The sequence below is a fragment of the Mauremys reevesii genome, linkage group 10 (genome assembly GCF_016161935.1).
Source record: "Mauremys reevesii isolate NIE-2019 linkage group 10, ASM1616193v1, whole genome shotgun sequence".
NCBI lineage: Eukaryota > Metazoa > Chordata > Testudines > Geoemydidae > Mauremys > Mauremys reevesii.
The window spans coordinates 30,057,242-30,080,830 of NC_052632.1; the positions used below are offsets into that span (position 1 = coordinate 30,057,242).

The window sequence follows — 23,589 nt, forward strand, 5'->3', positions numbered from 1 at the left end:
GTAGAAACAAACTGGAGGGCACTCCAGTGGGTGGGACATTCCCCTGTTACCAGTGACTGGCAGGGTTTGGTTCTGCTCCCAGTACAAACTGTCTGAAGTATCCATTATAACAGGTCTGTGCATTTCAGAGTGATGAGAAATGTACAGTACTTACATAATTATTTCCCCCTCGTCTGAACTAGAATAAATTGTGCTAATAGAAAAGTCAGAGGTTTGCCCATTTTCTATTTTAAAATACCACCACCACTACCTTGGATTTTACATTAAATATTCCCTAATGCAGATTATTTAAAATCCAATCAAACTAAATACTGCAGATTTAAAAAAAGTTATAAACTGTGGCTGCACTCTTGGAAGAGTTCCAATGTGATCTTCTGACACAGCGTTGATTTACTTCTAGCTCACTCTGCATTTTAACGAGCTTATCAGCTTGCAGAGGTGAAATGGAAAAGCAGTAGAGTTTTGCACTTTGACATTTAAAGCTTTGTACTTTAGCATTTAAAGCTTTGCTTTAGGGACCCTACATATCACAACCTTTTGGGGGAAAGCATACTCATTCTTCAGAAATGCAATAGGTAATCATACCTAAGCTTTTCAATGATTACCGCTGTACCTAGGTATGTTTTCCCTTATTATTTTGAAATATAAAAATAGTCCACATATAAGGAATGTAAAATATTTATCCACTTCATTTGTCATGTATTCTTCCTCCAGAGAAATTTCAGAATTGATTGTGTTATAAGGAGAGGGGGAGAGAGACAAACGTCTAGACTTCCTAGCAATATAGCACATAGGGTGAACAGATGTCCTGTTTTTATAGGGACAGTCCTGATATTTGGGGCTTTTTCTTATATAGGCTCCTATTACCCCCATCCCGATTTTTCGCACTTGCTATTTGGTCATCCTAATAGCATGTGAGTAGCCCCATTCAAGTCAATGAAACTTCTCACATGCTTCAAAGTTAAGCACAGGCTTTGCTGGATCAGAGCCAGTGTTCTAGCACATGAGGCTGTACACGTATATAATAAATACATTAATAATAATATCTAGCTCTTATATAGCACTTTTCATCCAGCTGGCAATGTATGTTGGGGGTGGGGACGGATGTGAAGAATGGAGGGGAACATGAATGACAGGGGATCAGCTGCAGCAATATTTTTAGTTAGGTGTTCCCCCACCACTAAAGTAGCTCACTATGGCTATCATGGGTAATGAATTCATTACATTTTCATTTCTTAAAAAAGAGCTAATATATGATTACCCAGACAAGATTGGGGACCCTTATTTTTAATTAGCAACAATAGGAATAATACAACTATAAAATCCCACACACAGCTTTCAAAATTCAGCCTACTCCAAAATGTTAAAGAGGGCGCTTGAAAGGTCACTAGCACTACTTGATTTAGCTGTAAACAGGATGTAATTTGAGATGAAGAATTGGGGAAGATCTAAGTAATACTGACTATAGCGGAGGCAGATTTGTAACAACATCCATGCAGAATTTCAACAAAGGAAATTAAAAAGAAGAGCAAGAAATTTTGGCTAAAACTATATAGGATGAAAGTGTATAAGACAAGGTCACAGAGGGGTGAGAAGAAATTATTTAACAACAAATTACAGTATTATACTATCTGCGTTAGTTGAGTGAGTACTATTTACCACAGGTGGTAATAAAGAGACCCAATATGAATGAACATGAAGTTTCAAAAAAGCAATAAAGAAGCATATGTGAAGTGCTACACATCACAGAGAAGACAGCTAGGAACTGATTACAGAATGAAGTGTATAAGAGTATAAAAATAATACACATAGAAGCATAAAGAGAAAAGGACATCAAACAAGAGGCTAAGCCAACAGGTTTTTCAAGCCTACAAGGAACAAAAAGATCTGAGGAAGAGGTTGCCATGTTGAAAAACCTTCCTTATACAAAGAGAAATTTTGTGTGTGTGTGTGTGTGTGGGGGGGATATAGCAAAACAATTAAAATTGGCACAATTTGCTTTTTAGTTTGTTCTCTAATTAGAGTTAGCACAAAAGGTAAAACTAGGGTTGCCAACTTTTGGATGAATTCCTAGAGATTTCATCACGACACATAATCTTTAATTAAGGATTAATCTTTATTTCCTGGAGACTCCAGGACAATCCTGGAGGTAAAACACATCCTACTTAGCATTTCACAGTTCTTTGAAAGGCATCGTTCAAACTGGACAGCAATGAGTGGGGCCAATCCATCCTCCATTTTGGGAAGGTGGAGCAGGGAACGAAAGAATCTTTGTTTAAATATTTTTGTCTTTGTTTATATTTGTGTATTTAATAGATGAGTGCTTAGATCCCATTTCTGCAATGAGTTCAGAGTGAGCATCCTCCTGCACAGAGCCCTCTAAAGCCAATGGGGCTTTTCAGGGCAGAAGGATTTGCTTGCACGGAGCTCATTGCAGGGCTGGGGCCTAAGAGAGCTAGAATTTAGATGATGATTATGTGAATACTGTCGCTGTAGGAAATGTTTCACATAGTCTCATGACCTAACAAAGAATTCTGGAAAAAACAAAACCACATGAAAGGCCATCATATTTGAGTCTGAGATTATTTTAAAAAGATATACTCATAACCCCACCCTTTCCCCTTCCCCACCCCCACCAGTGCATTAGAATCCACAAGCTACATGCTGTTGATTTGGACCCTTAGTTATTCAACTCTTTGGGCCATATTTTTGTTTGTGAAAAACCCTATTGTAAAACCTTACACTTCCAGTGTGTGTCACAATAAATCACAACAACCACATCAAGCTGCCAGAAATAAATCATTGCAAAAAGCAGACAAGCCCCCTCAGCTCTCCCCCTGCAATATCAGTAATGGTCCTGCTGCCAGATAAAACTCATCACAGTTCTACACCATTGCAAACATTATTTCCTGCAAAACATATAGTAGGAACATTTCCCGTGAGAAACCAACATGTGATGTCACTCTGTATATTAAGAAATCCACTGAATGACAACTGTCCCCATAAATATCTGTAAAACCACAGCATGCTGTTAGGAGGGGAAGACGTTGTTCTAGCCTCTTAAACTGACCCAACACTCTAAATGAGTCTACAATGTAGCTCAAGAACTAAACAATAAAACAGACACAGACATTTTGGGCAGAAAACTTTTGATTCATCTAATTCTCCCCTTTAAGAATGACAAGCCCACCTGAAAGAAGGTATAACCACAGAGATTTATGGGTCACCAGCTAGCTATCCATCCTGAATGCCTTCAGAATTATGTTTGGCAAGCCAAACAGTATAGCTTTAAAAATAATTAAATAGCTGCCCCTGGAACCTGAACGACTATAAAGGTTCTTAGGTCAGCCATCACCGTAGATTTTGAGCACCTTCCTAGAATTAAAAACAAAATGATATCAATCTACTTGCCAAGCAGGTAGGAGTAAGTTATGTGATTAGATTGTTGGGTGTTGCGTGTGTATATGCCGGCATGTATGTAAGAGGAACTGCATATGTATAAAAGGAAAGTCAAGACGAAGAATTGAATTTTACGTTTTTTTCTGAACATGGTAAGTCCTACTGAGGCCTGAGAAAGTTTCATAGCCTAGGTCCAGCTGTAAGAGTTCTGTCTCCTGCACCCATGAATCTTTTTCTAAGTCACCAGCTGAATGCCAGGAGAATGTAGCTGTTATGGGTAGTCACAGAGGACAAGAGGCGAACTCTCAGATAGAAAAGAACAATCCCATGAACAGTTGCTAATATTAAGGTAAGGACTGTGAACTGGACTCTGTATTCATTGCAGATCCAGTGCAGGAATGCAGTGCACCAGGATGAAGGGTCCATGGCAATCTCTGTTGCTAAATAATGTTTTGTACCAGTTGAGGTTTTTCAGGGTGACTTCATTCCTAGGTAAAACGACTTGGCCATTGATTGATTTGACCGAAAGCAAATACCCTCAGTAGTGGGGGATGTTACAGGAGAGAGAAGTTCTTTGGAGTTCTTCCCTCCTATCAGCATCACCGTAGTCCTGCCTGTTTCCAGCCTTAGCCAGCTGCTCTCCATCCAGATGCAAGGCATTGAGAAAGATAAGGCCTGGTGTTCTTTACAGATGATGCTGTTGAGCTGAATGTTGTCTTTGCACTACTGGTACTTCATCTGTTAGTGTCAATAGCTCTCTGAAGACCTTGCTGATGTTGATTAATATGTGAGGGAGGACTGTGCTTTGTGAGATTCTGTGGGTTGAGGAACAGTTGCCCAGAACTTACCATCTGAGTTCAGTATTCACAAACTTAAAACAAGAAGGTACATTATGATCATTTTCTCTGACCACCAGACTATCACAGAGCATTGAATTCACCCAGTGATTCTAGTATCTAGCCCAAGAACTTTGTCTAAACTAAAGCACCTTTTAATGAAAGACATTCAAGCTTTATTTTAAAGGTTCCAAGTGATTGAGTATTTACCACACCTTTCATAATGCCCATGGTTAGTTAACCTCACTTCTAAAATGTGTGCCAGGTTTCCAGTTTGAACTTTGAAGACATTAACGTCCAGCCAATAGCACTTATTATGCCTTTGTCTGCTAGACTAAAGAGCCTTTAGTATCAGATATCTCCCCCATCTAAATAAATATACACCGTGATCAAATCAACTCTTAACTTTCTCTTTGAGAAATTAAATAAATTGCACTCTTTTAGTCTCTCATTGTAGGTAATGTTTCTCAGACCTTGAATTATCCTTCTAGCTCACTGTAGGATGTGAGCAATTTCAGGGCACTTCCATTCACTCTCTGACTACCATTTGGGATTTTTGCCCTCTGTGAGATTGTTTAAAAAAGGGAGGTTAGGCACTGGGTGGCAGTTAGTGAAATCACTAGTGTCTGTGATTGTTTCCTCCATTACATTTTTAGGGTAGGAGACAGATTCCCCTTGTGTTGATAGGAAACTGGAATGTTTTCTCTTCTCTTTTATCACTTCAAGTACTATCCTGCTTTATAGCATATTTCTGCCCCTTTATTCTTTATATTAATGCTGCTTTTGTTGAGTTGATTTAATTGGTGATGTCATGGAGAAGAGATCTGGCATTATACTGTTACAATATTGTAAGGGAGACTTTGTAAACCCAATATTCCGTCCAGATGATATTTAAAATGATTATAGTAATATAGCAGGGTTATGAACAAACAAACAAAAATGGAGAAAAAATAAATGGCCAAAAATGTCCTTTTCCACAGTAAGAGCTGTGTTCTTTCTTATGTTTATTGCTAGCACTGATAATTCTAAAAGCTATTTTACTGCATGAGAGTATTTATCAAATCTAGGCATTATATGGGAAAAGCTACCTAATGCCAGGAAAGTATTCAGAGAAATGACAAGTATTTAGTGTCTGGCTCTCAAGGTTGTTGATAGATTATTAGTTTTCATCACTGCAAAATGCCTCTCATTTTGTTCCATTGAGCCAATGCATCATTTACATCAATATGGCAAAAAACACTTGACATTCTTTTAAAGGATAGACAAGTCAGAAATTGCCAGTTTCTCTCACTCTTTACTAACTAGCTGCCAATAAATAAAGCAATCCCCAAGTTCAGTTTAAATGCCATCATTTCTTCCCATTGGTATGCCTATATTAACAAAAACATTCATATGTATAAGACAAGAGAGATTCTATATCAGCTGTATTCTTGGCATGATGTTTAGATGAAAAACTGAGTTAAAATCAGAGCCTGAGTTTAAAAGAAAGATTTATTTTCACTCCATGATTTTCAAGTTAAAAAAAGATCAGTTCCATATCACTACTGTTGTTTGAAAATTCTGTTAGAATGGATTAATTGAAAGTCACTCAAATTTGCACTGACAAGGTGCAGGGGATCTTTCTGGTCCCTGTAGAACAAGGAGTTTACTTCTGTTCAGCTTCCTTCTCCCCTTGCATTGATGTCTATTAAGAGGACCACGACATGACTGTTTGAAAGAAGAGACTGCCCCTAGGAAGTTAAGTTTTCACACTTTGGGTCATAGGACTGTTCTCAAGCTCTGGCCGGGTGTGGGGGGTTGTGTTTCTCCTTTTTATTAGTTATGTTACCTTGTTTTTTCATTCTACTTAGACATACTGTTTTTTGAAGAAAACACTAACTAACTGCATCTGTGATGAGTTTCTGCTGGGTAATCCACTTGATTGCATGCATTTTCAGAATTAGAAATCCAAAATCCAATCTCTTGGTGGATTATATTGGTGGTGAACAGAACATATCTTGATTAAGCTATATACCAAGTTGCAGGTGGATGACAATTATTTTAAGCAGCTGATGAAATGTTACATGGACAGATGGCTTAGCAGAAAAGCACGGTGTCATCTGTTTTTGCAGATCAACATGCTCTTTTCATTTAAAATATATCTTTTTAAATGCTGGGGTTTTGTTTTTAATTATTATTATTATTATTATTTTTGTACTGTCAGGAGAGCTCCTTCATGAATCTAAACATGGATTATGTTAATCTGCACCCAGCACTGACTGGCAACAAAAACACTTTCATTTAAGGAAAAAAATTACACAGTCTCCTTTAAAGAGTAGCTGGTGAGGCCCCAAAAGACACTTGTAGGTGTGCTTAGAGCTGTCATCAATACTTTAGAGTCCAAGGGATAACTTCACTACTGCTATCAATGAATGCAGCTCCAAGTGAAGCCAGTGGGGAATTTGTCCCCAAGTATGTCAATTTCATAAAGCATCCAGCTTCCACTGGATACATGGGAAGTCAGTATCATGATAATGCACCTCATCCCAGGTCTATCGCCTCACCTTCAATGAATCACACGCTTACTTTTTATTTGCATTTTGCTTCGTAGTAACTGTGACACTGAGGCCCGTTTGTCTTCAATATTCTGTGTCAGTGGCTTGTCAGGTCTGAATTAGTCACTACACCTAACACACTGTTGTCATAATCTGTATTTAAAAAGGTGTCATGGAAAACAAATAATTCACGGATCATTAATATTCTTGTATGATATATGTACAGGATGTGTTCAAAGAGTTATGGACGTGTACTAGAATTATGTTCTTAAAATGTGTTTGGCAAGTAACGCATAAGCCCAGCCTGCCCTAGAGAATGGAATGTGTATTGCTTGGCTGACCAGTCCGGTCAGACGGACAGACAATGAAGGTACATTTACACAAAAGGTAAACAAAGCCATCAAGCTAACAAGGGGTGGAGGTAACAATTCAACTATCACCAGCTGGGGAGAAATCAGCAAAAAGTCTTCACTAGACCACATGGCATCTCTTCCCAGAAGGAGAAGAACTTTCAATGGTTTACAGGGCTATAAAAAATAGAAGGTCTGATGCTCTAATGATGAGTAATTGAATGAACTGATTACATACAATACTACTGCATTATAAAAGTGTATCAAATAAGGTCTTTTATGACAGCTGGTGATTAACACCATTGTAAAATGTCTGTATTAACAATACATGAGGAATCATGAATAATCACTGACATTATGCTTTAAAATCTGTGACCACACGAAGAGAGACAGTTTTTCTCCCAGACAGGAGGGAAGGCAGCTATCTACTTGTCTCCAGTGAAATTAAGCAATGTGGGACCAAAAACAATGGCAGCCTCATTTACATATGAATTGGCACAGGGATGGGAAGTCCACAGGGAAGGGAAGAATAGCATGAAGTCATTCTGTGTGTGAGAACAAAACAGTGAGTTTGGGAAAATATAAGGAATGAGAAGAAAACATCTTGGCTTACATCACTAGACAGACACCAGGGGCCATAAGAGCTCTTGCCAGCTGAGGAAGATTGATCCTTCAACCAAGCGGGTTGAAATCTCTAGGAACAGAAGATAGTTTTCTCACCATCTTGAACAAAGATCATAAGTTATTGAAGTTAGGTCATCACCATTAGAAAGCATATTTTTACTTTTGTTTGTTTGTAACCCTTTCTAATATTATTCCTTCTACTTGGTATCACTTAACCTATGTCCTTTTGTTAATACAATTGTTACATGTTTTTACAGTAAGCCAACCCAGTGCTGTGTTTGAATTGAAGTGATTAATTACAACAAACTACTGTGTTTTTGTCTTTTTAAAGCAGCAATGGATTTTATTACTTCGCTGAGTGTTCCAGAAGAGGGCTGGACACATCAGGGCAGATGGTTTGGGGAAATTTGGGACTGAGGTTGTGTTGGGATCATTTGGCTAATAGTAACTTTAGTAGACAGAGAGAGCCTGGAGCACTGGGCCTGGTGCAAGACCTGAGGCCTAAATCAGAGGCCGTGAACCAAATTGAGGTCATGTATCGAAGCAGATGCTTACAAGTTTACAGTCTGGTACATAAACTTGGCAAAGTTGCTGCGAGTATTGCTAAAACATAGACACTCCTAAAAAGTACTAGTCACTAGATATTTACATAAATATATTTCAAAAGCCTGGTACAGATACACCCCAATCTAGTACTAGGTAAGATGGTTGGACAAAGTAATGAATAGGGAAGTTTGTCTGAAATATTAGAAATAAAATACAAAAGGAGGTAACAAACAGATGTCAAGAAACATAAGGTGGTTTATCCCAGTTGTTTGTCTCAGTCTATAAATCTTAGAAGAAGATTAGGGTTGGAAGAGACTTCAGGAGGTCATCTAATCCAACCCCCTGCTCAAAGCAGGACCAACCCCAACTAAATTATCCCAGCCAGGGCTTTGTCAAGCCTGACGTTAAAAACCTCTATGGATGGAGATTCTACCACTTCCATAGATAACCCATTCCAGTGCTTCACCATCCTCATAGTGAAATAGTTTTTCCTAATATCCAATCTAGACCTCCCCCTCTGCAATTTGAGACCATTGCTCCTTGTTCTGTTATCTGCCACCACTGAGAACAGCCTAGCTCCATCCTCTTTGGAACCCCCCTTCAGGTAGTTGAAGGCCACTATCAAATCCCCCCTCACTTTTCTCTTCTGCAGACTAAATAAGATCAGTTCCCTCAGCCTCTTCTCATAAATTGTGTGCCTCAGCCCAGTAATCATTTTCATTGCCCTCTGCTGGACTCTCTCCAATTTGTCCACATCCTTTCTGTAGTGGGGGTCCCAAAGCTGGACACAATACTCCAGATGTTGCCTCACCAGTGCTGAATAGAGGGGAATAATCACTTCCCTCGATCTGCTGGCAATGCTCCTACTAATGCAGACCAATATGCCGTTTGCCTTCTTGGCAACGAGGACACACTGCTGACTCATATCCAGCTTCTCATCCACCGTAATCCCCAGGTTCTTTTCTGCAGAACTGACGCTTAGCCAGTCGGTCCCCAGCCTGTAGCAGTGCATGGGATTCTTCCTTCTTAAGTGCAGGACTCTGCACTTGTCCTTGTTGAACCTCATCAGATTTCTTTTGGCCAAACCCTCCAATTTGTCTAGGTCACTCTTGGCCCTATCACTACCCTCCAGCATATCTATTTCTTCCCCTAGTTTAGTGTCATCCATGAACTTGTTGAGGGTGCAATACATCCCATCATCCAGATTATTAATGAAGATGTTGAACAAAACTGCCCCCAGGACCAACTCCTGGGGCACTCCGCTTGATACTGGCTGCCAACTAGACATCAAGCCATTAATCACTACCCATTGAGCCCAACGATCTAGCCAGCTTTCTATCCACCTCATAGTCCATTCATCCAATCCATACTTTAACTTGCTGGCAAGAATACTGTGGGAGACCATATCAAAAGCTTTGCTGAAGTCAAGATATATCACGTCCACTACTTTTCCCATATCCACAGAACCAGTTATCTCATCATAGATGTCAGAGTACCTTGCCTTAACCCTTTTTGTGTCTGAGGGGACAGCATACACTCCTGCTGCTGACTGAGCCACTCCCTGCCATGGAGCACTCATTTATTAATGTACTTGTGCAAGTTATGAGAGTCATTAGGATTGTGTTTTGAAGGCAATAAACCTGAGTGCCTTTGTCTCCGAACTATGTCTGTTGTCTTTCCCTATGAGTAACACAAGGTCTGTTGAATTAGCAGGCTGAGCTCTCTGCTAGTGCTCATAACACAGGAGCTCCAAGAACAGAAGCACTGAGCAGCTATAACAGCTTAGCAGGCTTGACAGCCATTATCACAGGCACAACATTCCTCCCTTCTACCGTAACCTAGGCTGGTGGAGACCAGAGTTTGGCTGTGGAGTAAAAAGGAGGCTACTGGAGTCAGAGTTGCTGAACCAGGGTTTCTAAACACACAGGCACTATGTGCATGCTGGCGTGCTGGCTGGGAGTGTCCAGACAGCTATAGCAGCAGAGCATTTAAGGCATCCAGGGTTACAGGGCAGGTGGTGACACCACCTCTCACTGGTCCGAATTGCACCCTAGAATGTGAATCCAGCTAGTTTTGACTGTTTTACTAATTGATTTTCTAATTCAGGAGTTCTCAACCTTTTTCTTGCTGAGGCCCCCCTCAACATGCTATAAGAATATCAGGGCCTGGTGGGGGAGGGGGGAAGGGGTGAAAGGGGTTCTGGGCCGGGGGGACCCTTGGGCATAGGCATAGTTTTACTTCTATTTTGTTGTGGGAGGCAAAGGCTGGCAGGGCTTGAGCCTGCTCTGCACAGCAGGGTCCAGGGAGGGAGCACCACCTCCACCCCGACTCACTCAGGAGGCCACCCAGCCTGCCTGGGCTGTGGGGAGATGCAACCAAAAAAATATAACTCAAAAGGTGGACTCAGTTCAAAAAGATCGAAAACCGCTCAGGGTGCAGGGATGGGGTAGCTAGGGGCTATGTGCACGCAGGGGGTAGCTCCGGGTGCAGGCAGCGGGGTAGTTCCGAGTGCAGGCAGCGGGGTAGCTAGGAGCTGTGTGCAGGCAGTGGGTAGCTAGGGGCTGTATATGGGTGGGGAGGCTCCCAGTGCGGCTCCCAGCTTCTGAGGGAGGGGGTAAGGCTCCCGGCTTCAGCCCCACATCGCTCCCGGCTTTGGGGACTTGGGGGGCCGGGCACCAGCTTCAGCTGCCCCACACTCCTCCTTGCTGGGTGGGGGACAAGGAAGGAGGACAGCACCAGCCTCAGTGCTGGGGATCAGGGCACCGGGTTTCAGCCACAGGGCTCGGTGGCCTCCCGAAAGGGCTGGTGGACCTCCAGTTGAGATGGGAACCGCTGTTCTAATTGTCTCTAAGGATATCTACACCCACTGCCACGTTTCTGCTCTGAAATCAGTGTAAACCATCAAGGTACAAATTGACTTGACAAATCAATTATTTTCTTAAATGGCTTATGCCAAATGTGTATTATACAAAAAATCTAACACCTGGCACACCAAGGCAATACAACTCCTTAGATTATCCTATAGGAAACAAAATCCTTCCCGTGGTCTGCTACTGGTCTATAAGAATTCAACATTGGATGGAGAATGAGAAAAAAGGGAAGGATCCATTTTTCACACAGATCTATCGATCCAGGCATTGAGGGACCCGATCCAAAGCCCACTGAAGTCAAGGGGAGTCCTTCCACCAACTTGAGTGGGCTTTGGATCAGGCCCTTGTAGAACAAGCACTGGTTCATGAAGATGAAATGTAGGAAGTCTTTCAGAAGAGCTGGATCCAGGAAGACTGCATTCATTCCTCCAGCTGACATGAACATAGCATGTACACTAATCCTGATCCTGAATTTGGCAGGGATACACAAGTTCACTAGCCATGCATTGCTTTTAAAACTACTTTGCCAAGATGTCAAACATAAATGCGCTGTCCCTTTAATCTACGCCATGCATGACTTGATCTCTCTCATTCCTATTTAACTTCTAATTTAATATTTATAATTTTATGCCGAGCTATATTTTTATTGTGACTATAAGCAAAGGCAGTTCTTCCTGCTCATCCCTCAGAAGCTAAGTGAGGCTTAGGGAGGGGTTGGGCATAAGGGCTCAATATTGCAAAGTGCTGAGTGATTCCTGCAAGTTGTTAGGTGCCTTCAACATCCTTTGAAGCCAGCACTTTGCAGGATCCAGGCTCTAAATCTCACCATCTTTTTTCCACCAAAGAAAAAAACAATAAAGTTTCCTTCAGAGGCTGCCAACTGCTGTGGTCAATTAAATATTTGCCTCCTCCTTAAGCATGAAGCATTTTCATGTTTTTTTATTTATTATTCTTTGTATAAATAGTACCCCTTTCATAGTGAGTGTATTTTTTTTTTGCACCATGATGGAAGTTGTAGTTTTAAAAGGTGACCTGAATGTTGTATAAAGGAGGTCTTAAAATTCATTTTTATATTTAATCTCCGTTGGTTGTTTTTAATTCCCTTGGTTGTTTAGAAATCAGGTCAGGTCCATCTTGTTATTCCCAAAAGATCCTACAGATGTCTGGAGAATTGCTCTATTGTGACATCAGAAATATCATACAAGTGAAATCTGATGAAGACAAAGTGATTTTTATTCTGACTGTTTAAAACTATAATTGTTTGTTTTTGTCCTACTTATAACTCTGGGACATAAACACCCTTGAGAAAAAATAGTCTTTATTAAAGATTCAACATACTGGACTCTTTAATTAAGGAATGAGACAGCTCACAATCTACATGTGTATGATTCCAATTAACCCAGACAAGCAGATATGACTAGACAATACTGATTTTTCAGCCATTCCCACCCCCACTTTTTTTTTTAAGAGGCTGCCAACCTTTTGAGACATTATAAAAAAGGGTATGTAATGGGGTTGGCACTCACCTCTCATGAGTGCCACCTCTGGTTGGGTGCGTCTGCGGTCTTTAAATCAGTCCAACCCTGGTAGGGGTGGAATCCCCAGGACTTCCTCTTTGGAGACACCATCTTCCTGTGGCCCTCCCTGGGCTCCGTCCCTACTCAGTCCCCGCAGACTGCCAGGAACGCCTTCATTGCTCCTCTGGTCCCTGCTAGCAAACTGTCTTTGGCTCAGTCCTAGTAGCTAGCCAGGAGCCTCTCACTCCCCTGGTCCCTGCCAGCTGACTTAGCTGTCCGTAGTCCTGCTACTTTTCCACCCAGGACCACAGCGCTTTCTTCTCCAGCTCCAAGCAGCAACCAACCACTGCTTTGTGCTGCAGCTACTTTTATATGGCCCTTCTGGGCCCTTATTGGCTGCTTCTCCTGCAGCCACGCTAGCCTGCTTGGAGGACCTCTCCACTGTTCCTTTCCTGGGATGGATGTGGCAGAGCCCTGAGGCCTCCAGCAGGGGGCCTTTGGGGCTAGCCCATCCCATCCCAGGGTAAAACCCCAATTTTTGTTTGCCCTTTGCACTTCACCTTTACATAAAAATTAGACTGTAAGCACTTCAGATAAGGACTATGTCTTCTTGTGGACCCCTAAAATAATTGGCACAATGGGGCCCTGATCCTGACTGGGGCCTTTGAGCTACGTCCTAATAATAATAATGATAGCAGCAATAATGTAGGGATAACTGAAGATAAATTTTAGTGTTAGCAGCTCATATTTTTGTCAGATCCAGTTCAACTTGAAACTCGTGACTAGAAATCACCAAAATATTAAAGAAGGAGAAGTACAATAATAAATGTTTATTAGACAGACAAGATGGATGAGGTAATATCTTTTATTGGACCAACTTCTGTTGGTGAGAGAGACAAGCTTTCAAGAAGAGCTCTGTGTGGCTTGAAAGCTTGTCTGTCTCATCAACAGAAGTTGCTTCAATAAAAGATATGATTATTATTTGGAAAAGGCTCAAAGGCCCCAGTCAGGATCAGGGTGCCATTGTGCCAATTATTTTACAGACACATATGAAGACTTGACTGAAGTGCCTGCAGTCTAATTTTTATAACCTCACATGTAAAGCTGATTTTACCTCACCCATTTTGTCTCTCTAATGCCCTGGCACAGACACGATTACAATTACACTGCATACTATGCTTATTAGAGCAGTGGAATCCAATGGAGGTAAAACTACAAATCCGCCCAATAAGCAACTGTAGAACTGATAGCATAAAACAGAGCTTGTGAAAATGTTGTTAGAACATAGGACATGAGTGCCATGTAAAAACAAATTCTGAACAGTGTAGGAGAACAACAAATCTTATGTGTCTGGCTGTCTGAGGTCTATAGGCTCCTGTTAGCCTATGTTCATTCAAACCTAAACCCTTATGAATTTGCCAGCCCCCCGAGAGCCCATTCTCTTACTATTTGGAAAACAAAGCAGCAGCAATGGTACTTGCAGGTCCTAAGCTTCTAATTAGCTACATGGAAGCAATGAGTTAGTGGAAAACAAAGTGCTAAAAATCTCACAAAGTTCAATTTGACTTTGATGATTTATAATGTGCCAATTCAAGTAAATTAGAGCAAGTAAAAGAAATAGCAGCAAAGAATAGTTGGACTTGAAAGGTTCTGAAAAACAGAAAAATCATCTACAGAAGGGCTAAAATGGAGACCAAGAGAAACTCGTTTATTAACATGTAGAAGAGTGACATTGTTTGTTACACTGGTGATAATGTATGAAAATACATCTACAAGTAATGATGCATTTCACTTCAGCAGGTGTCATTCAAGCTGAAACGTCTGGGCATCCTTAAGTGTTTATTTACAATTATTGTCAAAGATTTAAGAGCACTTCTATAAATACAGAATGTTGACAGTGCAAATTCATACTATAAAATCATGCAAATGTTGTAAGCTACTTTCATCAACTAAAAATCATGCTATGGGGGAAGGGAGTATTACTTTTTCACTGGAGAGTTATGACTAATGTTTTAGATTACTCATTTCTCTTCTGACTGGAAGTGGGAAATAAATGCCTAACATCGTTCAATGCCCATTTTTTTCCACGTACCTGTAAATTCATCATCTTTGTGCATTTACCAAATCTTACGATTTTCCCCTCATCCACTGGATTGGATTTAAGTCTTTTTTTATAAGTGATTCTGCTATTATAACAAGGCTGTGCATACATGGCAAATTCTCCAGTGGATGTTCCTTCCCTCCCACCGCAGAAGACATTGGCTATTAAACTTATGTCATTGAAAATTATATCTATATATAAGACAATGTATACTTAAGAGCTGAGCCCTTCAGAATAGCAAATGTCAGGCTATGAGAAAAATTTCCAAGAAATAGGTTTCCGTTTAGTATCTCCAACAATCAAGAGGCTCACAATAAACAGAGTGAGAAAAATGAGTATGAACAGTGTGGAGTTGAAAAAATGGTTTGTAGAATTATACAGTAAAAAGCACCATCACAAGAGGTTCTTCATTCAATAAATAGTTCCTCTCTGGCCACAAAGAAATGATACAGTATATTATGTAGGATGCACTGGGGGAGTCTTGCCTGGTTTCAGCTTCTTTGACAGGTTGACTCATATGGAAGTATAGGGATTTTTAATGCTTTTCACATGAAAAATTCTGTTGCCATAATACTGAAAGAACAATTTGCCTGAGTTGTCCCCTAATTAGGCATCTTTTGATTATCTTTCTAAGAAGGTAATATACTCAGTTTCCTTGGGGTTAGTAAATTCCTGAACAAAGAAAGGGTAATGATATGGAGAAATGTAAATGAAACAGAGGAACTGACTGGAGGAACACATTTTGGATGTATATGGAGAAAAGGAAAATTAGCTAGAGGGGCTCCCACAGTTCAAAAATTCCTTTCCAGATATGACTGTAATTTAAAATAATATTGTTAATGTTAGAAAAAGATATAAAGGGCCACATTATGCTTTCAGATACTTCTGCTATCCCAACAGCCAATGAGTCCCTTGTCTTGTTGGGAATTATTTGGTACGCTGCTTCCACGGGATAGTGTGGAGGTAGGGAAGCCCTGTGTTGAGACTTGTTGATTAAATAATTTAGATTTTTGGAGGAAGAGAGATGACTTTATCCAGTCAGTCTCCTGGGTATTTTTCCATTGATAGAAAGTGGCCCACTCTCGGTATATGTGATTCCTGAACCAACACAATGAATAATGTTGGATCCAGTTCTCATTCCCCTGGAGTCAGATGCTAGTTGTAGAGCCAGCCAGCTGTCACATTCACTCTCGGTAATTTGCTGAAATAGCAGGTGATCAGACTTCCCAATTTAGGATCTGAATTATTTTTTGGTACAGGCAAGAAATAGGTTTGGATGCCTTATTTGCTTAGGAATACCATCATTGTCCTGTTGCTTCTTTGTCTTTTAATAATGAATGTGAAAAAGATCATTGCTTTGACCACTGAGCCAGGTTCCAAGAAACTGATGTTTTTGAGACTTTCTCCAGGATACCAGGATTCTTGGACAGCAAGGCTTGGTAGATGTTCATTGAACTCCTGAAAGCGGACACACTCTGTTTTTCATCCAAAGATCTTGCTTTATGACGTTTTTTCCCTTTACCCCACAAATAGATAAAGCAAGATTACATGTAAAGATGGAAAGTGCTATTGGTCCTCGGAGTCCCATACACTTAAAGGGAATATTTGAAAGTGTCTTGGATGTAGCAGAGCCCACAGAACTGTCTGTAAAAGGTTCCCTGCTTCCTCTTTAATAGTTCAGCTATTTTGCTGACCAAGCATTTTGGCAGGGTTGGAAGCAAACTGCTCTTTGATTTCCATTGAAAACAATGATGAAAGCACCCTGGGTGGTCTGATGCAGCATTCAGGCAGGGGTTCTATTGATTGCGGAGGAGGGGGAAAACCCTCTAAGATAAAAACAGAAGAAAAGGTAGCAGGAAGAACAAGCTATCAAAATGAAAACAAGAGTGTAGTATTTTAAGCCTAAGACACTGCCAGGACAGAGTGAAAGGGCTGCAGATTTGGATGTGGATGCAGATCAGCTGGGGAATTCAGTACAGAAATAGCTCACTCGGTTATTGCTCAAGCATGCAGGCATATTTGGGGTAGAGGGGGTGATGGGGGGCATGGACACCAGCTTCTATCATTGCAGAGGTGGGTAAAATCCTGAATGGGAGGCTCTGGTTTGCTGGATGCACAAACCAAAAAGACGACATAATTTGTGTTCATTTTTCATGATCACTTGCATGGGGGCTTTTCTTATAGTCTCAGCTACCCCATGCAATTATAGAAATTGCCCCATCTCGAAAGTGGACATGCAGTTGTTAGGAAGTTAAAAAGCAAGGAACATTAAAAAGCACAGTATGTTTAGAAAGTTGCAGATTAAGAAAATTCTTGAGGATAGATGCTCAATAAGAGTTATGAATTGTAACCACAGGAAAACCGCTGTGTGGCGTTTGAGGGTCTGTTCACCTGAGCCACTGGTTGAGTTTGGCTGACCTCTGGTAAGCTTATCATGCACATAGGTTCTTTTAGTATTTTTAATGTTTTATCTGTAGTGCTTTTACCTTAAGAACAAACGTGCTTGCTTAGAAAGAACTATGTGGTAACTTAAATGTGACAACTACGCTGTTTAGAGCCTTTGAGAAAGGAAGGCAAAATAGACCTACTGAGGCAGTCTGTGTTGCTGGGAAATTCACAGCATAGGCAGGGAACTGTGCAGCCTGGAAATACCCTAGTCAGGAGGGAAAAAAGACACGGGTCTCCACCCAAGGGAGGTGATAATTAAGGAGCCGAGAACCTAAAGCGGGTGCTCTTATTGGACCATAAGGAGGAAACATGGATACAATTGTAGTTACAATGTAGTAATCCCGTACTAAATTAGCATGGTTGCTGCTTGAGTGATCTGGAGCATCACTCTGGATGCACTGTTGCAATGCCACTAAAATTTGACCCAATCACCCATCACTGACCACATTTCAGTGAGTGGTGCTGTGACCTGAAGTCTGTTCCTGTACAGCAGAGTGCAGGGCAGTCTGCAGAGAACGCAACTCCTGGCGACACCAGCTCATATGCTGTGTGGGTAAGAGACAGGGATGACTCCCTTGCTGGGGGAGAATGGAAGGCCCCTGCAGGAGGGGTGGGGACCAGAATTCCTCCTCCACCCAACCAAGAAATATCTTAATTGGCACCACTGGAGGATGGCATGTAACTTTATAACATTTACAGTTACACATGACAATTTAGCATGAATATGAGAGTTGACCATTTTGTGCTTTCATTAATTATTACTTACAACAAATGGTTCAAGTCAGAGCCTGGGTTTGTAATCACATGCTTCTTTAAGTTCATTGAGCTAATCAGGGTGCTAATTGCAAAAACAAAATGTAAATAGGTGTTTGACTGCAAGGATGCTGAAGACAGAAAATCAAAATAAAACTTTAAACTAATTTCCCCTCCCCACCTGGTCCTTTAATTGTCATAATTGCTAATAACAGCAGATTTAATTAGTAGTTTTAATTATTGCATTATTGAAGTTAAATGATACAAGGTTAAAAATAGGAAGAGTGAGACTATGGTGCAAGATAGCAAAGCCTACCTTATACTGAAGAGGAAACAGGGATAATGAACCACTGATCTTAAACCTAGAGATAGAAAATAGCCAGGGGCTTTTTGTAGGTGGGGACCTAGTTCAGTACCAGGCCATAGGGAGGAGAGTCACTTACTGAATCAGCAAAAGCACCTGTATGCTGCTGATTCTCAAAGGTCTTATCTCACTAACAACCTGCATGGAGGCTACCCAACATATGGTATCTGTCGGGATATCACCACCAGGTGGTTTGATGGCAGTAACATATTAGCAAAATTGAGCCTAGAAATTTTGACTTACCCTCAGAATTTTAACAATCATGTGCGGAAAATCCCAGGGTGTGAGCTGTGGTAAAGAGTACATGCTACAAGGAACAGGGGGAAAATAGACTTTAAAAGACACAACTAGCATTTTAAAATGGATGGCAGACAGTATAAGGAAGGTCCATCATGCTCCTTTGGTTTCAGCCAACAGACATGACGTCGTATTTTGAATCAAATGCCCACTCCCTCCTCCACTTTGCTGAGACTTCTGTGAGTGACCTCAAGAGGTGCAGCACCTAATCTCATCCTGGGAGACACACTGGGATCCCTGTCTCCATCTGGATAACAGAGAGAGTGTGTCATCTACATACTGAGAATTCTAACTCTCTGAATGGTGTCCCATACATTGAATAAGAAGGCTGATCACATACAGTACAAATCTGTAGTACTGCCTGGTACTGTATCGGGCATAAAAACCCATGGGGCAGAAAGACAGTTACCCAGTATGGCAATTTATTTATTTATTTTTCTCTTAATATTTGTTGTAATAAGTACCTAACCTAGGGATAGGAGTTAGATTCCCAGGTTGGTAACTGCCAGGCTCATCTTTCCTTTTGGGTAAATGAAACCTAGTGGTTTCAGGAAGGTTTGTACTTGGCACAGCTCAGCCATGCCTCCACTGTCACTACCCCTGCTATGCCGGCTGCACTGCTATTTATACTTGCACTAGTTCAATGAGGGCTAGATTTTTATACATGAACAAAAAAACCCACCCCCCTAGCTCATAGCCTAGCTGTAGATTAAGAGCAACTGGAAGATTATGTGCACTGTTACTGTGCTTTTATAACCGGATTTTTTAAAAGTTCAATCATTAAATCTGTGAGTGCAACGGAATATCGCTCAGTTAAATACTCTAGGAAATCAAGTGTCAATAAATCAATAAATTAGGTCTGTCGATTAATTGCAGTTAACTCACGTAATTAATTTTTTTGAGTTAATCGTGATGAATCACTGTTTTAATCACATTGTTAAACAATAGAATACCAATTGAAATTTATTAAATATATTTGGATGTTTTTCTACATTTTCAAATATATTGATTTCAACACAGAATACAAAGTGCACACTGATCACTTTATATTATTTTTTATTACAAATATGTACACTGTAAAAACGATAAACAAAAGAAACAGTATTTTTCAATTCACCTCATACAAGTACTGTAGTGCAGTCTCTTTATCGTGAAAGTGCAACTTAAAAAAAACCAACTACATTTGTGTTACATAACAGCACTCAAAAACAAAACAATGCAAAACTTTAGAGCCTGCAAGTCCACTCAGTCCTACTTCTCGTTCAGTCAATCAGTAAGACAAACAAGTTTGTTTACATTTACGGGACATAATGCTGCCCACTTCTTATTTACAGTGTCACCAGAAAGTGAGAATAGGCATTTGCATGAAACTTTTGTAGCCAGCATTGCAAGGTATTTATGTGCCAGATATGTTAAACATTCGTATGCCCCTTCATGTTTCGGCCACCACTCCAGAGGAAATGCTTTCAGGCTGATGTTGCTCATTAAAAAAAAATGCGTTAATTAAATTTGTGACTGAACTCCTTGGGGGAGAAATGTATGTCTCTATTTTACCTATTCGGCCACATATTTCATGTTACAGCAGTCTCGGATGATGACTCAGCACATGTCCATTTTAAGAACACTTTCACTGCAGATTTGACAAAACGCAAAGAAGGTACCAATGTGAGATTTCTAAAGATAGTTACAGCACTCGACCCAAGGTTTAAGAAACTGAAGCGCTTTCCAAAATCTGAGAGGGATGAGGTGTGGAGCATGCTTTCAGAAGTCTTAAAAGAGCAACACTCCGATGCAGAAACTACAGAACCCAAACCACTAAAAAAGAAAATCAACCTTCTGCTAGTGGCATCTGACTCAGATGATGAAAATGAACATGTGTCGGTCTGCACTGCTTTGGATTGTTATCGAGCAGAACCCGTCATCAGCATGGATACATGTCCTCTGGAATGGTGGTTGAAGCATGAAGGAACATATGAAGCTTTAGCGCATCTGGCATGTAAATATCTTGTGACGCCAGTTACAACAGTGCCATGAGAACATCTGTTCTCACTTTCAGGTGACATTGTGAACAAGAAGCAGGCAGCACTATCTCCTGCAAATGTAAACAAACTTGTTTGTCTGAGCGATTGGCTGAACAAGAAATAAGTCTGAGTGGACTTGTAGGCTCAAAAGTTTTCCATTTATTTTTGAATGCAGTTATTTTTTGTACATTATTCTACATTTGTATGTTCAACTTTCATGATAAATAAATTGAACCACAGTAAGTGTATTAGGTGAATTGAAAAATACTATTTCTTTTGTTTTTTACAGTGCAAATATTTGGAATTCAAAATAAATATAAAGTGAGCACTGTACACGTATTCTGTGTTATAATTGAAATCAATATTTGAAAATGTAGAAAACATCAAAATATTTAAATAAATGGCATTATATTATTGTTTAATAGCGTAATTAATCATGATTAATTTTTTTTAATCATGCGATTAATCATGATTAATATATTTGTGGACTAAGTTCAGATTATAAAGGAGAGAAATCTGCCATCTGCCCTCACAAAGTCTGTGAGGAGAGGTAAGTTAATTGCGTAAGTTCTTCACTGTGAATTATTCAGCAGTAGAAGTAGGGATGAAAAACATACAACTTGGAAACTGTATGGCAAATCTATTAACATTTCAGGTGGGTAGGAGCAGGAAACAGTAATTGTTCGAAGCAGCATATACATTTGTCAAAGCAATACTACTGGTGTTAATAAGGACGCTACAACACCTATGTATGGTCTGTTTTTGGGACCGTGAGTATGCCTTACAGGCTTCTAGGACAAAAACTTAAATCAGCTCAAGTCAGAGGCTCCTCCTCTAGGGTGACCAGATGTCCCGATTTTTTAGGGACAGTCCTGATTTTTGGGTCTTTTTCTTATATAGGCTTCTATTACCTCCCACTCCCATCCCGATTTTTCACACTTGCTGTCTGGTCTCCCTATCCTCGTCAGAAAATTAACTCTCCTAGAATAGAGAACATTTTTTTCTGGTGAAAATACACCTTCATACATTTGATTATTAATATTTCTGTCAATGTGGAATACAATTTGATTTCAAATGGATTGCTGTAAAGGACAGAACAAAGTCATATTGATATAGATGTATAGTGCTCTCTAAGTATCTACTAATGATTTAGTCACATTTCTTTCATAATGTTACAGGGAGGTGTAAAAATGTGCCTGCATATCTAATCTAGTTTGGGGTCTGGACCAATGACTACTACTTGTTCCTTTCAAAATAAAAAACATAATTGTGGTTCTTTAGATGTGTTGTCCATATATACATTCCACTGATGGTGCACATGTACCCTATGTATTTGAATTTGGATTCTTTAACCCAGCGGTGATCATTGGGGCTGTTCCTGTGCCCTGAGTGTCCTCATGCCTTCACAAAGAGTGAGATGACCCCAATCATCTCTCAATTCCTCCATCAATACAGAATTTGGATATTATGGGATTCCACTGTAGGGGAGAAGTAGGGAAGGTTGTGGAATATGGACAAAACATCGGAAACAACCACAGTTACTGAAAGGTAAGTAAGTTCTTTGAGTGTTTGCCATATACATTCCACTGATGGTGACTCATAAGCAGTGATGGAGGTGGGTGCTAGGAGTCCAACTAAATAATGACTGTAAGATAACCCTGCCAAAATGAGCATTGGATTATGATGCTTCTACAGTGGAGTAATGCTGTGTAAAGGCTTGTAAAGAACTCCATGTACCTGCCCAACATCTCTCTACTATGGGCACATTCCTCAAAGAAACACTTGAGGTTGTCTGAGCTCTAGTGGAGTGGTCTGTGACTCTTTCTGGTGAGTCTATTTTAGCTAATTCATAGCATATAGTCTGCTACACCTAAGAATCCAATTAGAAATTCTCTGGGTCAAAACATATTAAGCTTTGACCCTCTGAATGAAAGTTGCATGTAATCTAGGGGATATCTTAAAGGGCCTAAACCTATCTATTCAGGATGACAAGGCTCTATGAACTTCTAAAGACTGTACTCAATCCCATTAGAACAATATTTAAGTCCAAAGAAGGTGTCAATTGTTTGACTGGGGGATAAACTCTGACAAACTCCCTCAGGAATCTAGCTATCATAGTATGGGACAAAACTGAGCATCCCTAAATTGGAAGGTGGTTAGATGAGATGGACCCTAAGGGAACTCATGGCTATTCTGTGTGTCTTTGATGATAGTAGCTACTACAGTATGTTTGAGATCTGCATTTATGAGGGATGTAGTTGATGTAGATTGACCTTGGTGGTAAACTTTTCCATTTAGCACAGTATATACAAAGTATATCATGACCCAAGTAACAGAAGAGACAACGAAGAGGACCGGATGTGTAAGCTGTGGCACATACATTATCCTAGAGCGGGTACTTGAAAAGTGCTTCGTTTATATGAAGTGCCACCAGATAGAGCAGATGGAAGAGAAGATGCAACGTTTGGAGATGCATGTAAAAACTGTGGTTGAGTTTTGAAGGGATTCAAGCAAATGACGAGGAGGATGAAGGGAAAACTCAAGACTCTCAAATGCAAGCTGGACTGGAGAACTCTGAGGGTACACTGCTGGTTGAGGAAAGTGCCCAGTGGAAGCATGTGACAACAAGAACCAGGGAGAGGAAAAGACCAGCTAGTGAAAGAGAAACAGAGCTCAGGAACAGCTGTGCTGAGTTGGAGAAAGAAGAAGGCGCACAGCAGGCTGTAACTGAAGAAGGGAAGGGAAGAAAGAGAAGAACAGCTAGTTCTATAAGAAGATGGGGAGAGCCAATGGAGACATTCCGAGTTCAGAGCCCCAGGAGGATACAGGATGACTTGCAGAAGATTGCAAGAGAGATCAAGAGACAAGAGGACTAGCAGAATTGCACCAACACTAGGAAGAGGCAGAGCTGTGAGACTCGAGACTATAC

General features: G+C 40.4%; 1 protein-coding gene across 18 annotated transcripts in view; it reads right to left on the bottom strand.

Annotated features, from left to right (window-relative positions):
* The window catches only part of OTUD7A (OTU deubiquitinase 7A), a 310,046-nt gene that overhangs the window by 84,598 nt on the left and 201,859 nt on the right, over positions 1-23,589 (bottom strand). Inside the window, exon 1 of one of the 18 annotated variants that reach the window (XM_039492117.1) lies at positions 12,686-12,708. The exons of the other annotated variants lie outside the window; for them this stretch is intronic. Within the exon in view, the coding sequence (XP_039348051.1) occupies positions 12,686-12,692 (7 nt within the window). The 5' untranslated portion in view covers positions 12,693-12,708. Of the gene's footprint in view, positions 1-12,685; positions 12,709-23,589 lie in introns of those variants that run through there. 18 annotated transcript variants of the gene reach the window in all.